The sequence below is a fragment of the Rhopalosiphum padi genome, chromosome 2 (genome assembly GCF_020882245.1).
Source record: "Rhopalosiphum padi isolate XX-2018 chromosome 2, ASM2088224v1, whole genome shotgun sequence".
NCBI classification, from domain to species: domain Eukaryota; kingdom Metazoa; phylum Arthropoda; class Insecta; order Hemiptera; family Aphididae; genus Rhopalosiphum; species Rhopalosiphum padi.
In genome coordinates, this window is record NC_083598.1 from 59,031,917 (window position 1) to 59,048,828 (window position 16,912).

At 29.4% G+C, this 16,912-nt stretch overlaps 1 protein-coding gene across 1 annotated transcript in view; it reads right to left on the bottom strand.

Annotated features, from left to right (window-relative positions):
* Nucleotides 1-14,774: 14,774 nt before the first annotated feature.
* LOC132920061 (sodium-coupled monocarboxylate transporter 2) overlaps nucleotides 14,775-16,912 on the bottom strand; it is a 31,108-nt gene continuing 28,970 nt past the window's right edge. The window contains exon 12 of the mRNA XM_060982110.1: nucleotides 14,775-16,897. Coding sequence (XP_060838093.1) covers nucleotides 16,701-16,897 — 197 coding nt within the window. The 3' untranslated portion in view covers nucleotides 14,775-16,700. The remainder of the gene's footprint in view (nucleotides 16,898-16,912) is intronic.

Below are 16,912 nucleotides of genomic sequence, written 5' to 3' on the forward strand. Positions count from 1 at the left end.
ACTGCTACGTGCTCTGATGTCCCGTAATACATAATACATAATACATAAAAGGGGGTACTACGACGCCGGTAAAACACGATTGCGTACGGTCTTTATAATCGACATACGCAATCGTGAACATTAAATGTTTACGATTGCGTACGATTTTTATCTGCAACTTTGAACTGTACTGTTGCCATTTGCTTTGAACTTATAGAACAGAGCTGGCCAAACTTTTTTTGGTCACGATCTACTAAAAATATACTTCACCTTTGTGGATTGACTTATTAATCAACTTATTGATCGACTATTATAAAGAAACATAGAGCGCGTGGCCCTAAAAATAAATTCTAATATGATCGACTTTGAAATTGTCCAAGATCGACCGGTCGATTGCGATCGACTGTTTGGCCACCCAATTATTCTATAGTATAGAACATACAATTTAAAATTAATTGAGATCTAATAGGTAATATTTGATAGGCAATAACGAAATCGGTTATTTTACTAGGATATTTTATGATATTCGCACTCGATAAAATATTATGTATACTGCAGTATACCTATCATTTAATAACTCAGTGAATAACCGTCGTTGGATTATCAACTTCCTTACGTGTTTCGTGTTTTTCGAGTGAAATATGGAAAATAAAGTTAATTTTATAACTTCTGAAAAAGGTAAACCACTAGTTTTACTAAATCTGCATAAATATCGGTTTATTAGAGAAAGAAAGGACGGAATTAAAAAAATAGGTTGTCCCGATTTAAATATTGGATGTTTGTTTTCTGACTACATTTTAAATACATACGTGGAGAATGGTTGTTTATTTCCGCCAGAAATTTGGGCACAAGACTCAAGAGCCATCCGAAAATCCTCGGTAAATATTCAACTATATAATTGCTATAATAACTATGATTTTGTTAGGAATAGGCCAGAGGATACATGGGTAGGTGAAAAAGACACTGACTATATAAGGGGGCCCCGGACGTCAGCAGGACTCCTGCAGACGTGATTTACCAGAGTTAGCGCAAGCACTTTCACGTCAGTCTATATCAGAAATCTATCATTTGGACTTAGAATATTTTCAATTAATTAAATAAATGACACTTAGAAATATTTCGACACGACCTGCAATTTCGACGACCAGTTGCTGGCCCACTACATCACTATTGAACACATTCGTAGTCCTAGGATGGATAGATTGGGAAATTAATAGTCATATTTAGTAATTATTTTGTCAGTGATATTTAAAAAATAATAATATAAAAATAAATAATGATTAGCCCAAATATATAGGATTCAATAATTAAAAAATACATCTTGTTATTTTAAAAAGGGGCTTTTAAGGGAAATAGTTTTAAAGTATTGTAAAAGGAATATAATTTTTTTTTAAGCTGTTCGCATTTGTTTATCAATAAATTCTTGTTTATCAAAATATTTTGCTCTGCGTTTTACAAGTATTAAATTTTTAATTGACGTTGTAGACATGTACCTAACCTATGAATTCGAGAATACATGAACAAAAGTTGACGAAGAGTAAAAAAATGAATAAAATAAGCTTAGAGAAAATTGCGTATGAATTTGGTATCGGTATATTGTGTATTATATATATTATATATATTCTACTTGGAAAGAAATAGAGCGACTACGAAATTGTTCGTTGCCCAGGAGATATTTGTGTAATGTTTATACGTTTCAAGCGATTGTGAATAAAACACAAAATGTTCGTAGTCAATATTAGTTTAAATTTCACATCAATCATTCTCTTATACAAAAATAAATATTTTAGTTCCTCTTATAACTATAAATAATAGCTTAATAATTTGCATAATATATTTCTTTTCTAAAATGGAAATTATAAAACAGTTAAAATTGATTTTAATTTGAAACTAAATAGTACGAGAAATAATACGTTTTTAAATGTGGAATGACAACAACAGACATCATTAATATGCTTTCAAAAACATTTGGTTGTAATGACTAACATTGTTAAAAAGAAAAATATTAAATTCTGAATGAAGTGGTGAATGGTATATTAGTTTAACAATAAGGTAAGTTTTAAATATTTATTTTAGTTTTTATAAAAAAATTAATTAAAAAATCACCGTAGAGATTTGACTTATTCATAAAATAATTTAGTTAGCATTTTAAATAAAAATTAAATTTAAAAAATATTTTTTTATCTTTTTTAATTATTTATAAATATTCTTGATCTTTGATTTATTTTAGTTTTTTTTTTATATGATAAGTAATAATAATTATGTTTTTACTAATAAGATTGTATGTGTAGTAAAAATAATTTTCGTATGTATTAACATAATAAATTAATATTTTCAGCAAAATTGGATATTTAAACGAAAAATAACGATTACCTAAGTTATTTATATATTATTACAAAATATGTAGGTACCTAATTCATTGTGACTTGAAACTTTTCGTCCCTATGGTGTATATTTTTATTTGTTTGTTTATTTATTTTTGTGAGTAGAAACGATGACGTTTTCAATATATACCGATTAATTTGTTAATCATAGCATAAACCTATTCACAAAGTTCTACGGTAGTGTGTCAATATTGACTAAAGTTGAGCAAGTAATACATATTATATAGCTGTTGATATTAAGATTATTATTAAATAATATATGTATAAAGAACTAAAGAAGACTTTTTTTGCAATAAATACTCCAATCTGGCACGTATATTATTCTAATAGCAAAACAAATTTCGACGGGTGACTTTCCTGGACTTTTTTTTTGCACGCTACATGATGTCGTAGAAATCCGTTCCGCCGCCACTTACTCGAATCTGCATCATTGTCCACTGCTGTCACCGCCGTGGCTTCTACCTGAGGATATCGGTGAGCCACTGCGATGCTCAACTTCCGCTATATCCGTATCGCTGTTCGATGCTCGCGTTCGTCGCATTGGCGACCGAAGCCGCAACTAACTGATCTCTATATAAATTTCGTCCTGCACCGCAACCGATGTTCGCCATAACATGTCCATCTAAAAATCATGACCACGGAAAACGTGATATAGATAACATATCGTCTTATACAATTGTACACTGTCAGTGATGTCAGTATACTTATACCAGTCTTCATCTTTGTTAACGGAAGCGGTTTTTTCGAGCGAAATTTTTTTTTCTCCGTAGTGGCATGCCATATGGAAACACCGGATCTGACAGGAATATAACGACCGATTTGAAAATCTTCAATGTAATCGGTATTCTCCTGTAAATGGGTTTAGTTTTTGAGGGCACGACAAGTTCTCATCGTTTTTTAGTGTTTGCGTTGGTGGTGGAGATGGCGGTGGAGTTGGTAAAGACTGTTGACGGGCTAGAAAATCTGAAGATGAAGTTTAGGGTGAGTTGAAATTGAGTTTCATTAGATTATTTTTTTCTGTTTGGTAAGGACAATTCATTCCTATTATGTTTGAAGTATTTTTATATCACATATCCTATTAATTATTAGTAATTATGTAATACAATTATCTGATAGTTTTTAATTAATCAGTACTTTCAAGGTTTCTAATAAGATTATTAAGTTTGATTTACTTGTTATTAGGTTTTTTGACGCTTCCTAAACGATCGTTACATTAATTTATTTATAAAAAATAACCTACTTATTATTACTAACAAAAACATATACCTCATAAATACTGGGAAATGAGTAAATGTAATTTTTAAATGCCGGTATTATATTGGATGAAGGTAATTAAATTATATTATATGTAACATGTTGATATATTCATGTGATTTATTTCTAAAATATTATTTACGTATTGAACAGTAAAACAAGTAAAACCTAGCTATACCTACAGTGGCTATAGTACCTAATTGATAATCATGATTGATCTATATCTATATCATATAATGTAATTGTAACTAAACAATTTTTTTCGATATTTTCTATCCTATTATACGCTCTCTGAGTAAAACTTGTGTATTTTTAATTCGCTCATAAAATGATTAATCACGTATTTTATTTAATTTGATTTTCAAGTAGGTGTATAGGTAATATATTAATAATTATTATTAAAATATAATGCTTAAATTCGTAAAACTTGATAATGTATAAACTATTCAGTATTCTGATTATTTTTTTTTTTTTTAATTCTCTAAATAATAATAATAAATTTTAAAATAATTTATAATATATATTACATGTATCCCATTATTTCACCAAGCGTCGATGTTACCGCCTTTCTGAATTCTAGAAACTCTGATTGATCTAATTTACTCCTCTTGAGTTCTTCAACATCAAACCTAACTTTTTTCATCATTTCATTCTATATTAAATAACACAAAATATATTCTATAATATATCTCGATGTATTTTGAACTTTATATTTAAATATAAAAAAAATTTACTTGTAACTCTAGAATACTAAGAATAGCTTGAAAATAATTCAGTTTCAAAATTACTTTATAACTTCCGAAAATCCTGTGGTGTATAATTTAAATTCGAAAACAATAAACAATATTTTTTAATGCTCTTTTTTAATAGTTTTGCGTCTTAATTAATTTAAATTAATTCTATTAATAGAAATGCAAATCACCGATTTAATGTATTCATATTTATGATACATATATTAATAATATTTTATTATTATATAATATAATAAAGGAGTCCGCCGGTAGTCAATAGGACTATTTTATCATTTTTACTTTATTTAACCTGTGATTTTGTTAACTATGTATATGTCACATCCACATAGTGAAATCACTCATTTCATGAACTGGATATCCAGATAGTGAATTTTGACGAAAATACATTATATGGACATCCATTTCATGAAATGGACCATACCTATATTGTGTACTTTGTGTAATTATTACAAAACAAGATATCATTGGAATAAAACTAGGTATTATTTTCTATATTGTTCTAAAAAAAAAATACAACAATGATTATAGACAATAAATTATATTATATTACATTATATTTTTAATAAACTATAACAACAGTGTTATTTATAAAGAATTATAAAATACTCATGAAATTAACTATAAAAAACTTGTTAATGTATAAACTATTCAGTATTCTGATTATTTTTTTTTTTTTAATTCTCTAAATAATAATAATAAATTTTAAAATAATTTATAATATATATTACATGTATCCCATTATTTCACCAAGCGTCGATGTTACCGCCTTTCTGAATTCTAAAAACTCTGAACAATCTAATTTCAAAATCCAACATCAAACAAAACTTTTTTTGGCGAAATTGTAAATTTATTTTATGAAATATGTTATTATTATGTGTTATATTGTTTTTATACCTTTTTTGATAATTCCTTAACCGGTCAATATCTATCGATCCATCCTCCGTGTTTTTCTTCACTGCCGGCACAGAAACATTATTTTTTGTAAAACTAGTTGATGCGTTTTCTATTGATATCACGTCAAATTTCGCACTTTGCTCATCTATATTTGTTTGTGTCATTTTGCTGCTAAATTTGATGGATTATAATATAGATAAATTTTATAGAATTTTAAAATCATCATTAAACACTTTGATTTAGCTTAGTTTTTGTATTAAATTATACATATAGGTTAAATTAAGTTTTTGCCAAACTATTAGTAGGACTGAAACAGGCAATTTATATAATTCATAATATTATGTTATAAGGTTATAACGTATTCGATTGTGTCGGCTTAGTTTGTGTAGTTTTACTGCTAAATTGAATGGTTTATAATGTCGATAAGTTCTATAGAATTTTAAAGGTTATCATTAGACGATTTGATTTATTTTAGTTTTCATATCAAATTATATAGATTTAATCAAGTTCTTGCCAACCAATTCATAATATGTTATTTCTCAAAGAAATCAAAATCCTTTAAATCACTATAGAAATTTAATATACGATATACAAATACAGAGCTGCTTAGAGTAAAACTTTGTTATTGTGTTTCCATGTAAAAAGTATAAATTTACAGAAACGATTTGTGGTACATTAAATGAGATAATTTATAATATATTATACAGGGTGATTTTTTAAGTATGCTCACACCATATTAATGCTTAAATTATGCATATATTCAAATTCTGATTTTTGGAATTTTTAAATGTAATTAAAGACGATATTTTCGAGTATTTAGATTTTTCAAAACATTTAAGGAATATCCTGTGGCGATACAAACTTTGGTTTTTCAAATGAGAACATATGTATTTTGAAGAAAAATGTGAATCAGGTAATTTTCTGAAAAATTTGACTTATTGTAATCGAAATTTGAACGAAAACTTCCGAAGATATTCTACTTTTAATACTAAGGAATAAGGATAATATAGTCTATTATACCTACTAAATACTTACTAAATGGATATGAGCTCGATAATTATAATTCGGTATGCAATATAAAATATTCGTTAATAATTACTACTTATTACTAAATGCTTATGGATTTATATTGCACCTGACGGCTGACAATTTTCAAAGCAAAGGAAATATGTATAAAACAATTCCTTTTTATTTTATCGAGTATGTTATCTTATAGCCTATAGGTGCTGTTATTTTTTATAGCATAACTATGATCTAGAATTAAATATTAAAGAATCGGCAGTAGTCCAGTCGGTAACACAAATGTAAAATATTATGTACATGATTCTATGATTGCGCCAGTTAGAATATGTAATAATCAATTAAAATTAAAAATATATATTGTAATATAAATAAACATAGGCATTATGATTACATAGCTACTACACGTGGCCTATTGATATTTACGTAAAATGCTTCCAGATTACGCGCGTGCTCTAAGATCGGATAAGGTAAAATAATTTCAGGTATCGGCGTTTAGATAAAAGATAATTGCCAATACTTGCAATAAAGCGATAAACCTCGTATCAAAATTTAATGAACAGGTATTGTATTGTTGGGAAAAGTATCGAACGATTTGTCCTTTCCATCACACCACCAATCAAATAAAAACCCAGAAAGTGGACTTTTGTTAGGTTATGTTCAAACAAAAAAAACTTAAGATAATAATAAACGGTATAAAATCTGTAAAAAATGTTAAGGATATTATTGTAGCCAGATTCGAACGTCATTAAAAATTCTCTTTTGCTGCTGAAACTGATTCTACGCATTTTTTATTAAAAAAACGATTAAATCAAGAATTAAATAATATATTTTCAGTGTAAATTGATAATATATAATGTGCGCCGTTCCGCTCCTACTTTTAAAAATCACGGTTAGCGGCAATGACTCGCGTAATGCTATGGACAGGACTACAGGATCACCTAATGTATAAAATATTAAGATACAAAATAATTATGATAGGCTAAAGGGACGCTGGGCGTCAGACGTATTATATTAACCATAAAAAAAAAAACAGCGATATATATATATAAGAATAATAATAATAACAATAACAATAATATCAAATATGCGGGCCCGTATTACTCCTAACAATAATAATAATTAATAATAAATAAAAAAAGATTTTTGTTTACATACAAATCATACAATATAAATATAATAACACAATAATGAAAGAAAGGATCACCTGTGCTGCTACTCGGCACGACCACAAATCCGGGCTGGTAAGGCGACAGCCTTTTGACGTATGACACGTAGGTATATGTATAATACTATAATTATAATGTCGCACGGAATTATAAAATAGCGATGAAGTGTAACGCACACGTCAGACCACGACTGTCTCGGAGCTTACGATGAAATTGCGCACACAAGGTAAAAGGTAAAAACTTTAACGGACTCAAACTCAGGTCGGTTGACCACGTGGTCAAAAGAGCAAAAAAAAAAAAACCAAGACGGAACGAACGGGCCAGCACTCGGACACGCAAGGTTCGGCCGTTGACAAAAGATAGACCGGCTCGGATGAAAGTTGTAGTGATATCGGCCGGCCACGAGTGCGTAGAGGGGGGATGGCTGTCGCGGACATTCCACACCGATCGCGCGAGACTTGTGAAGCCTTTGGCAATGACGCCAGGTAGACAATTCGGCGGGAAGTCAGCCGCGTTCAAGTATCCTCCCCCCTGTGAGCTGTTCCTCACACGAAGTTGGTCCAATTGGATGGTCGAATTCCAGCGACAGAGATGAAGGTCCGGATTATTTTGTTGTCGATCAGGCAGGAGGAATATTACATTTTTTTTTTATAAATGATACATTAGCTTACAAAACAACGTAATAAAAATAATTTATAAAACGAAGAACGTATATGGCTCGTAATAATTTATAAATAATAAATAATCAAGTGTATAAATATTAAACACAAAATAAATACATGATAATAGTACCAGAAATACAAATAATACATAAATAATAAACAGAATAATGATAGACAAAAAATAAATAAACAAAAAAAAACATAATGAGAGGACTCCCTCAGTCACAATACCCGATTCGTTAAAAGCACATATCATTGATAGCGAGCGCGCATTAGGGGATGAAAGGGGGAAGGATGGTAGTTCATAGCAATGCGCTGAGGAACACCAGGCCCAGCTGAACAGTGTTCATTTGGTGGGTAGCAATACTAATTTAACCACGGGCCGAACAATTTCTCCAGCTTGAGTCAAAACACGAGCAACGCGGACCCGACCGTCGCTTCCCGGTAACAATTTTATTACACGGCCTAGTCGCCAAGACAACGGGGGACTCTTGTTGTCTATCACTATTACCATGTCATTTACACTAAGGTTCGGGACATCAGAGGTCCACTTGGACCGTTCCTGGAGGGTGGTTAGGTATTCCGACAACCAACGGCACCAAAAGATCTGATGGCATTGGTCTAACAGTTTCCATCGGTTGGACATATCACGGGCCGACACAGGATCTGATCGGGGTGGGACCGCTAACAAAGGTTGTCCGATTAAAAAGTGTCCCGGCGTCAAGCAGTCAATATCATGAGGGTCAGTAGAAGCGGGTGTAAGGGGACGTGAATTGAGTACAGCTTCAACGCGCACCAAAATTGTCGAGAACTCCTCATAAGTAAAAATATGATTGCCGATGACCCTCACTAAGAGCCGCTTGGTGGAACGGACCGCCGCCTCCCATAAGCCACCGAAGTGAGGGGCGCTAGGTGGGTTAAAATACCAGTCACATGTGGCACGGGCGTTACCGATAGATGCTTGGCACTCGGCACTGTTAATAAGTAAACGCAATTTCTTGTCATCCCCTACAAAATTAGTGCCACAATCCGAGTATATGTCGCTAGGTAAGCCGCGACAAATCGATCGAATGCCGCTAAAAACGCGTCAGTTGACAAATCGGAAACGACTTTTAGGTGAACCGCTTTAGTAGAAAAACACAAAAAAAAAAACGGCTATATAAATTTTAAAAATCCGAGACTTGTGTAATCGCAATTCACGCATTTGTAACGGTCCCGCGTAGTCCACGCCTACGTATTCGAAAGGGCGATGTGGGCGCACCCGGTCACAAGGTAAATCTGCCATTAGCGGCTGTAATGGTCGCGCGTCTAACCGGACGCAAATAGTACAATTTGTTAGTACTTTGTGTAAAATAGACCGGAGTGATACAACCCAAAATTGACGTGATATCAACGCTGTTAACGCTCGCGGGCCAACATGACACGTCAACACATGCCATCGTCGGCACAACAACAAGGCGTAATGCGAGTTTTTAGCCATTAATACTGGATGTTTACAATCATAAGTGATTAATGAACGACGTAATCGATCGCCGACGCGAATCACACCGTCGGGGTCAAATGAACGGCGACAATCGCACCAACGGTTTGGACGATACTCGCGTACCTCCGGATAACTCACGGATTATTGCGGCAAAATGCACACGCTATGATTGAACAATCAACACTTGCACGGCACAAATTAACACAAATTAAGTTATCAATACTAGTGTAGTTTAGTTATAATGATGAATATATGTATATTTTGAAATTATTTACAAATTAAAAATCTTCATCTGATGATACATCTATATTTAAAAAGAAATCCTCTTGTCTGTACTCTGTATTTATATTCTTTATCTTTATTGCGTGAATAAATAATAATAATGAGTTTAATAAATTTAGTTTATTTATAATACATAATACAGTCTGTATACATAATATAAGAAAAATATAAAATATAGATACGTATGTAATGTATTACTATTAAATACTATAATTCAAATAAAAACAATTTTTTTTAATATCAAAGTTTTTACATAAGTACAAATTTAAATTGTATTTTTCTATAAATGTGAAAAAAAAACATACAAAAGTAGTAATGCATTTACATGCTAAACAAAAAACAAATATATTTTCATTTTATTTTAAGGATTTTGGTGGAAATATCAATTACCAATTAATATTATATACTTTGATTTCACTATGTTACATGCTAGAAGTTGTAAGATGTGATACTCTTTCTTAAAAGTACTAATATTAGTAATATCACAAGCATATTATAAGTATATGAATAAATAACTCTTGTCTTTAATGTCACTACTCACTAACCTGACCTATAACTACTAAACATCAAAAAGTGACCACATTAATACTATAATATAAACCTTATTGCTTACGGTGCAGTTTAATTACAATTTAATGTGACACACTATTTCAATTTCAATAATTATAGATAAAGTTGTTTGTGGTCTGTTAATAATTGATAATATAACAAAATGTTTTAATGAATCAACTAAAAAATTTAAATCCAAAAAATCACAAAATCTTGCTAATGTTGATTCTTAAATTAATGCACAGCTTAAAATATGATAACTGCTTTTATAAAAAGATTTACAACTTCAAATGAAATCTAGAATTAGTTAAAAATGAAAATATATTTGTAAATGCCAAAATTATTTTTTTTAAATTAAACAGATCTTACAACAGTGGATTAAATAGTTTTACTTGACACTTAATTGAATATGTTACTTACAACTATGTGCAAATAGTATCTAAAAATTATTTTATGCACAAGACTTCAATTTGTAATGTTCCTGAAACCAAATATAAAAATTTAAATTTAATTTGATAAAAACTAAAGAATATATTACCATATGTATTATATATAAAAACATTGCCCATTGGTAATGATCTTTGAAATACAATATACATTGATATAGTCATATAGAAATTAAACATAATAAATGAATATTGTTAACACCACACAAGATTAAATTCCCTGGTAGTCTTCTTTCAAACTCACTGTAGTCACATGTAACATTTTTGTGAAATAATAACAATATCCACATTTCCAGATAATATTTAACCTTTCTACAAGTAAAAACAAATTCAATTTTAAAAACAATGAAGTTAATTTACTAAAATGTATCTATTGAAGTATTTAAGCTAAAGTACTTTTTATAAGATTAGGTAAACTACTTACACTTTAAAATCATGCTGCAACCATGATGACTATGTTAAAAAATGATAATACTTTTTTCTAGTTTTTAAATATACATGTTGATCACAATTGGGCATTTAAGTATGAGCATCAAAATATAAATAATAACTAGGTAATATTTTTTTCTGAAATCAAATATATTAGCTAAAATTATGTTTGATACAAACTGAAAATAAGCATAAAAAAATATTTTACTTGTTACTATGTGCACATCTATCTATAAATAATTTTGTCCAGAAAATATGTTTTATCTTGTGTTTCACATTTTAAGCTCGTTGAGTATCAAAAGAATAATGTTTGTAATGTGCCTGAAACCAAGTATAAAAATTTAAATGACATTTAATAAAAAACTGAATAATATAGTAATATTACCTTATGTATCATGTAAAAACATTGGTAATCATCTTTAAAGTGTTATAATGTGTAGAAATCAAACGCAATTTTTTAACACTCCGTAAACACAGTGAGATCAAATTTCAAGGAAACCCTCATTCAAATCAAACCGTCGTCAGTTACATGCACATTTTGGATAAGATAATAGCAATATCCATGTTGGCAGATGATATTTAACATTTCTGAAAGGATGAACAAATTTAAATTTAAAAATAATTAAGTTAATTAACTACAATATATTATTTAAGCCATTGCTTTTTATAACATTTCGTGTACTAACTTACCTTTTAAAATAATTATGCAGGTAGGTTTACTCAAAACAAATGTTAATGAGTATCAACTTATTATATTTTTCTAGTTTTCACATAATTATAAAATTATTCGAATAAATCAAAATGTTAACACTTTATTGAAAATTGAAATAATTGAAATAACAAGTAGAATTTACGACAAAATAAACAAAACATTAAATTTTTTCATGGTATTTATATTGGTATTTCCATAAACATATAGTTCTAAAAGTTAACATATGGGCGCTATAATATATATATAATAATATAATATAATATATAATATATATATATATATATATATTGTTTTTATTAGTAACACATAAGTTTTCATTATTTTGAATAACAATATATATTTTAAACATCATATTCCGTAGCAGAATATTATCCGGAATATTTCGATTTATAATAATTAAATTTTGGACAAGCAGTTTATTTATTGTATAAATATTTATAAAGTTTTGAAAACATTTTGCTTTTTTAAAACTAAAGAATAATTTAAAATAATATTTATAAAAGGTTTTACACTAATTCATCGCGGTTTGGTTCCAGGCCTGTGATTTTATTATGAATTTTTATACTTATTATTTTAAGTGAAAATCATTTACACCCAAAATCATTTTGCCTTTTACTAAAATATATAGAATGATAGGTGAACAGCTAAACACAGACAAATGTGGCACTGGTTATAATATATTTTGTTGTATATACATGTTTTAATATGTAATATAATATTTTAATTATTGAAACAGTATTTTTGAATACAGATTTGTTGTCGTATTTAAATTATACATACATATATATATATATATCATAACCACGAAAAACTAACGAAAATAATAATAATTTATGTACGGATATGATGTTCCCTAATCGCCGAAAGCAACAAAATATTATATAATATCACGACGATTAGTGGTATTGATGCGATGGACAGCGGTTAGCGATTAATAGTAAAGGCACGGTCAAAAATGTCGGCCCAGATAATGATAAGTGATGACTTTGATAGTGAATAGTGATATATTGATGGCGGAGACTATACGGGGTGGATTGGTTGGAATATAATTATATAAATATCAGTTGTGCCGAGTTTCCGGGTACGATGCTACTGCGCAACATCGACGACGACCGGATGCAGACATAATCGACGGGGAAATAATTAAACAATATCAGAACCTGTGCGATTATGTGCTGTCTGCCTCTTTTACGACCAGGATCTTGATCACTTCCGGTGGTCACCAACTACTTCACTGTGGCGTATTTATCACCACTATCATTGCGCATAGTAATGTCGCGCTCTATATCCGTTCGCCACCTGTTTCGGTCTTAATACACTGCAGTATAAAAACACTTGCGACATCCTTTCACCGACCACCACTGATGACCGACCGATCACAAGAATATATTTAGAGGTGACTACTGGTCATGTACTTTAACTCTATCTCATCTGTGTACTGCATGTACCACAATATGCCATGTACTTTAATATTTAGTTTCAATATTAATTATTGTGTAATTTATTTACTTAATAAGATAACTCTCGAAAGGTAACAAAGTAAAAAATATAACACAAACGAATGAAGGTATTAACGAGTTAATCTGGATACTAGTGATACTACAAAAATGCATAAGTTATTACGATATATTTTATAAATCTATTATTCTTTAATATCGAAAAAACAATCATAAAATATCATGTACGATGTACATGTTTTTTTTTAAATTACAAGTAATTTGTACATTATGATTTATTAGTACCTAGTAAAAATGTTTGAATCTACAACTTAAAAAGAGGTTTCGGGTACTTTGGTTTAAAATCTTTGATGTAAATAAATTTACTGTGATGGTGAAAAATTAATAATGATCATATTAAATCAAGCTTTTGCTTGGAACTGGTGAATACGTACATTATATAGACGCCACAAGTTTAGAGCTGTCATAATTCAAAAAATCATGAAACAATAAATATTGTTTTATTTTTTTTTTATTACAATTTAGCATTGCTTCGATGGAATAAATATGCAATAATAACTGTTTGTCCATATATAAACTTAATAATTATTGGAAATATATTAAAAACAATTGACAACAGTGTATATAATATTATATTTCATTCATGAAGTAGTCTATGGTTATTGATTGTAGCTGTTAATGGTATATTTAGAGTACTACCAAAAAAGTCCAGGTGACTTGGATTAGATATTATATAGCTACTATACATGTCCTGTAGGACAATATATTGTGTCTTTATAAATTATACTATACATAATGACGTTTCAAAAATATGTAGATTAATTTTAAGATATATCTATTTCTACTATGAATAATTTTCCACACATTTCCTAAGGATGTCATTTTTTTCAGATAAGTTTTAAAATATCAAGGATAAATAAAAGTTTAAATTATAAATAATAAAAAGTTTCAGTTACATATATAAATTAAAATTTAATATCAAAAGTATTATTCTATTTATTTCATAGATTTTAGGTGATCTAAATATTAATCATGTCAAGATAGTATTTCCGTGCATTATAAGTTATTACTAGCTATAATAACTCATTTAAAAATAATAACTCCTTATGGTAGTGTTATTTTGGCAGTAACATTCTTACTCAACCTAAATAATAAATGTCTGTACTTCCATGGTTTTTGCTTTATAGTATAAGTAATTTTATCAAACCAGCGAATTCTAGTGACTTGTTTTTTCTTGCTGATAATATTGTTTCAAATTATTAAATATTTTTAAAATTTAAAATCTGATTATAAACCATAATGTAAAAATAGTATGTCTATAATAATAGTACCTCTATGTATAACATAATACACAATGATATACATAATAGGTACTAAAAACTGCAGAACAATGTTTTTGATACAGTTAGAAAAAATATTAATTTATACATAACATATTTTTACTAAAACTTTTTCTGGCCATTTTCAAATGTCATATCTCGGCTTAGTAAAGCCCTTTGAAAAATAAGAGATGCGCCTTTTTGTGTTAATTTAAACGACACCATTGTGGTATTTATACTTTTTAAATTCATGTATAGTCATTTTACATTTATGCGTACAAGTATATAATATAATGTATATTATACATAATATACATTTTTTTATGAACAAATATTAAAAATACTGAAAATATATAACATTATAAATTTATAACTATACATATATAATATATATAAATAATAAATATCCTTAATACTAATTAATTATTACAGTAATATATTATTGAAAATAACATTAAAAACATTTTGTTGTATTTAAGAATTAGAACAAATTAAAAACGAACCAAAATTAAAAAATTAAAAATTAAACAGATGGTAGATACTTACATATATAATATTATATTCCCATATGTTTACTATAATCGTATAACCATAATAATAATTGTAATTTGTATTTATTCAATATACATAATCGTTTTGTATAGTTATATTATAATCTGGAGGAGAGTGAAGCTCTGAAAGCTGGGCGGTAGTCAGCTTAAAATTGAAATCAAATTTAAAAATTACAATTTAATATTACAGAACCACATACTAATACCCCGAATGCGTGGCAGTATCTTTTTATGATAATATTTTTCATATTATGCTTAAATTATTATTGTGTAACATCTGCGGAATGAGCAAAAGAAAAAATAATATGACAAACAAATCATTGGTGTAGTTAAACATCACACAATTGACTGGAAGAATCGACAGTCGAAATCGTTCAACTTCCATTTTTCCGACGGGATTCGAGTGATAACGAATAGCAAACCGTTATAAATTAAAGTCCAGTGTTTTTCAATTGGTGTTCCGCGGAACTCAAAAGTTTCGTAGGCTAAAACCAAGTGTTCTGTGAAGAATTTAGAAAAAAAAATAAAGAACATTTTGATCTGTACTACGATTTGAACAATGAACGAGAGCTGATCCTCTTTTCGTTGGGATGGAAAAAATGAGGGTTCCGCAAAGTGTTCAAGTTCCTAAAATGTCCCGTAACTAAAATATGTTGAAAAACATTGAATTACACACTTGGCTTTTGGACAACGGTATTATAATACCAATGGTGTATATTCCTACAATATACCTATTCAATTTCTCGCGTTTGTAGGACTGCGTCATTTCGTATTTTTATTGTTGTCGTAAACTATACATCAAATAAGTATTAAAATATGTTATTAAAAAAATAATTAAATCACGTGACACCATATATTACACTAGTTTACAATTTATTATGGGGTATATCGTATAACCCATACCTAGTAGCTACTACAATTTCTGCAACAAAAACGTGTGCATATCTAAATAATATAATACTGCCTATATAATAATATAATATATTATCACTGGTTTGAGGTGACGATTAGTGGAATGGGGGGGGGGGGGTGCAAATTTGTTATTAGGTCGCGTCTATATTATAACAATAATTATATAATATAGTATCTGCCTAAACCTAATTTTATCACACTGTATAATTATTTTATCAATATAAAATGTCGTTTTATTATATTATATTACGTATTTACACAGATATACAGAATATCTGTGCGTATTTATGACGAAGGCACAAGAATAATACAAAGAAGACTGCAATCGTTGTATGATATTGTGTGTTTGATATACGCGCACGGTTATCGCATATTATATTGTACACATTATTATTACACATAGGCACTCGCATATAACTGGAGTACTGGACACATGGTTACGAAGATCAGTTCGATTTGATCGTGAATACGCTCGACAGCGGCGTGGGCTGCGCCTCGTTGGTCATGGGCAGCGTGCTTGGGCCGTTGTTGTGTTTGCCGTCGGTGACGTACCGCTGTTTCTCGCCAGTGCACATGGACTTGACTTTCAGGCTCATAGGATGCAACAGGTCCTCGTTGGTCGATTCTTCTTTACTCCACAGATCTGTGTAAAAATCAC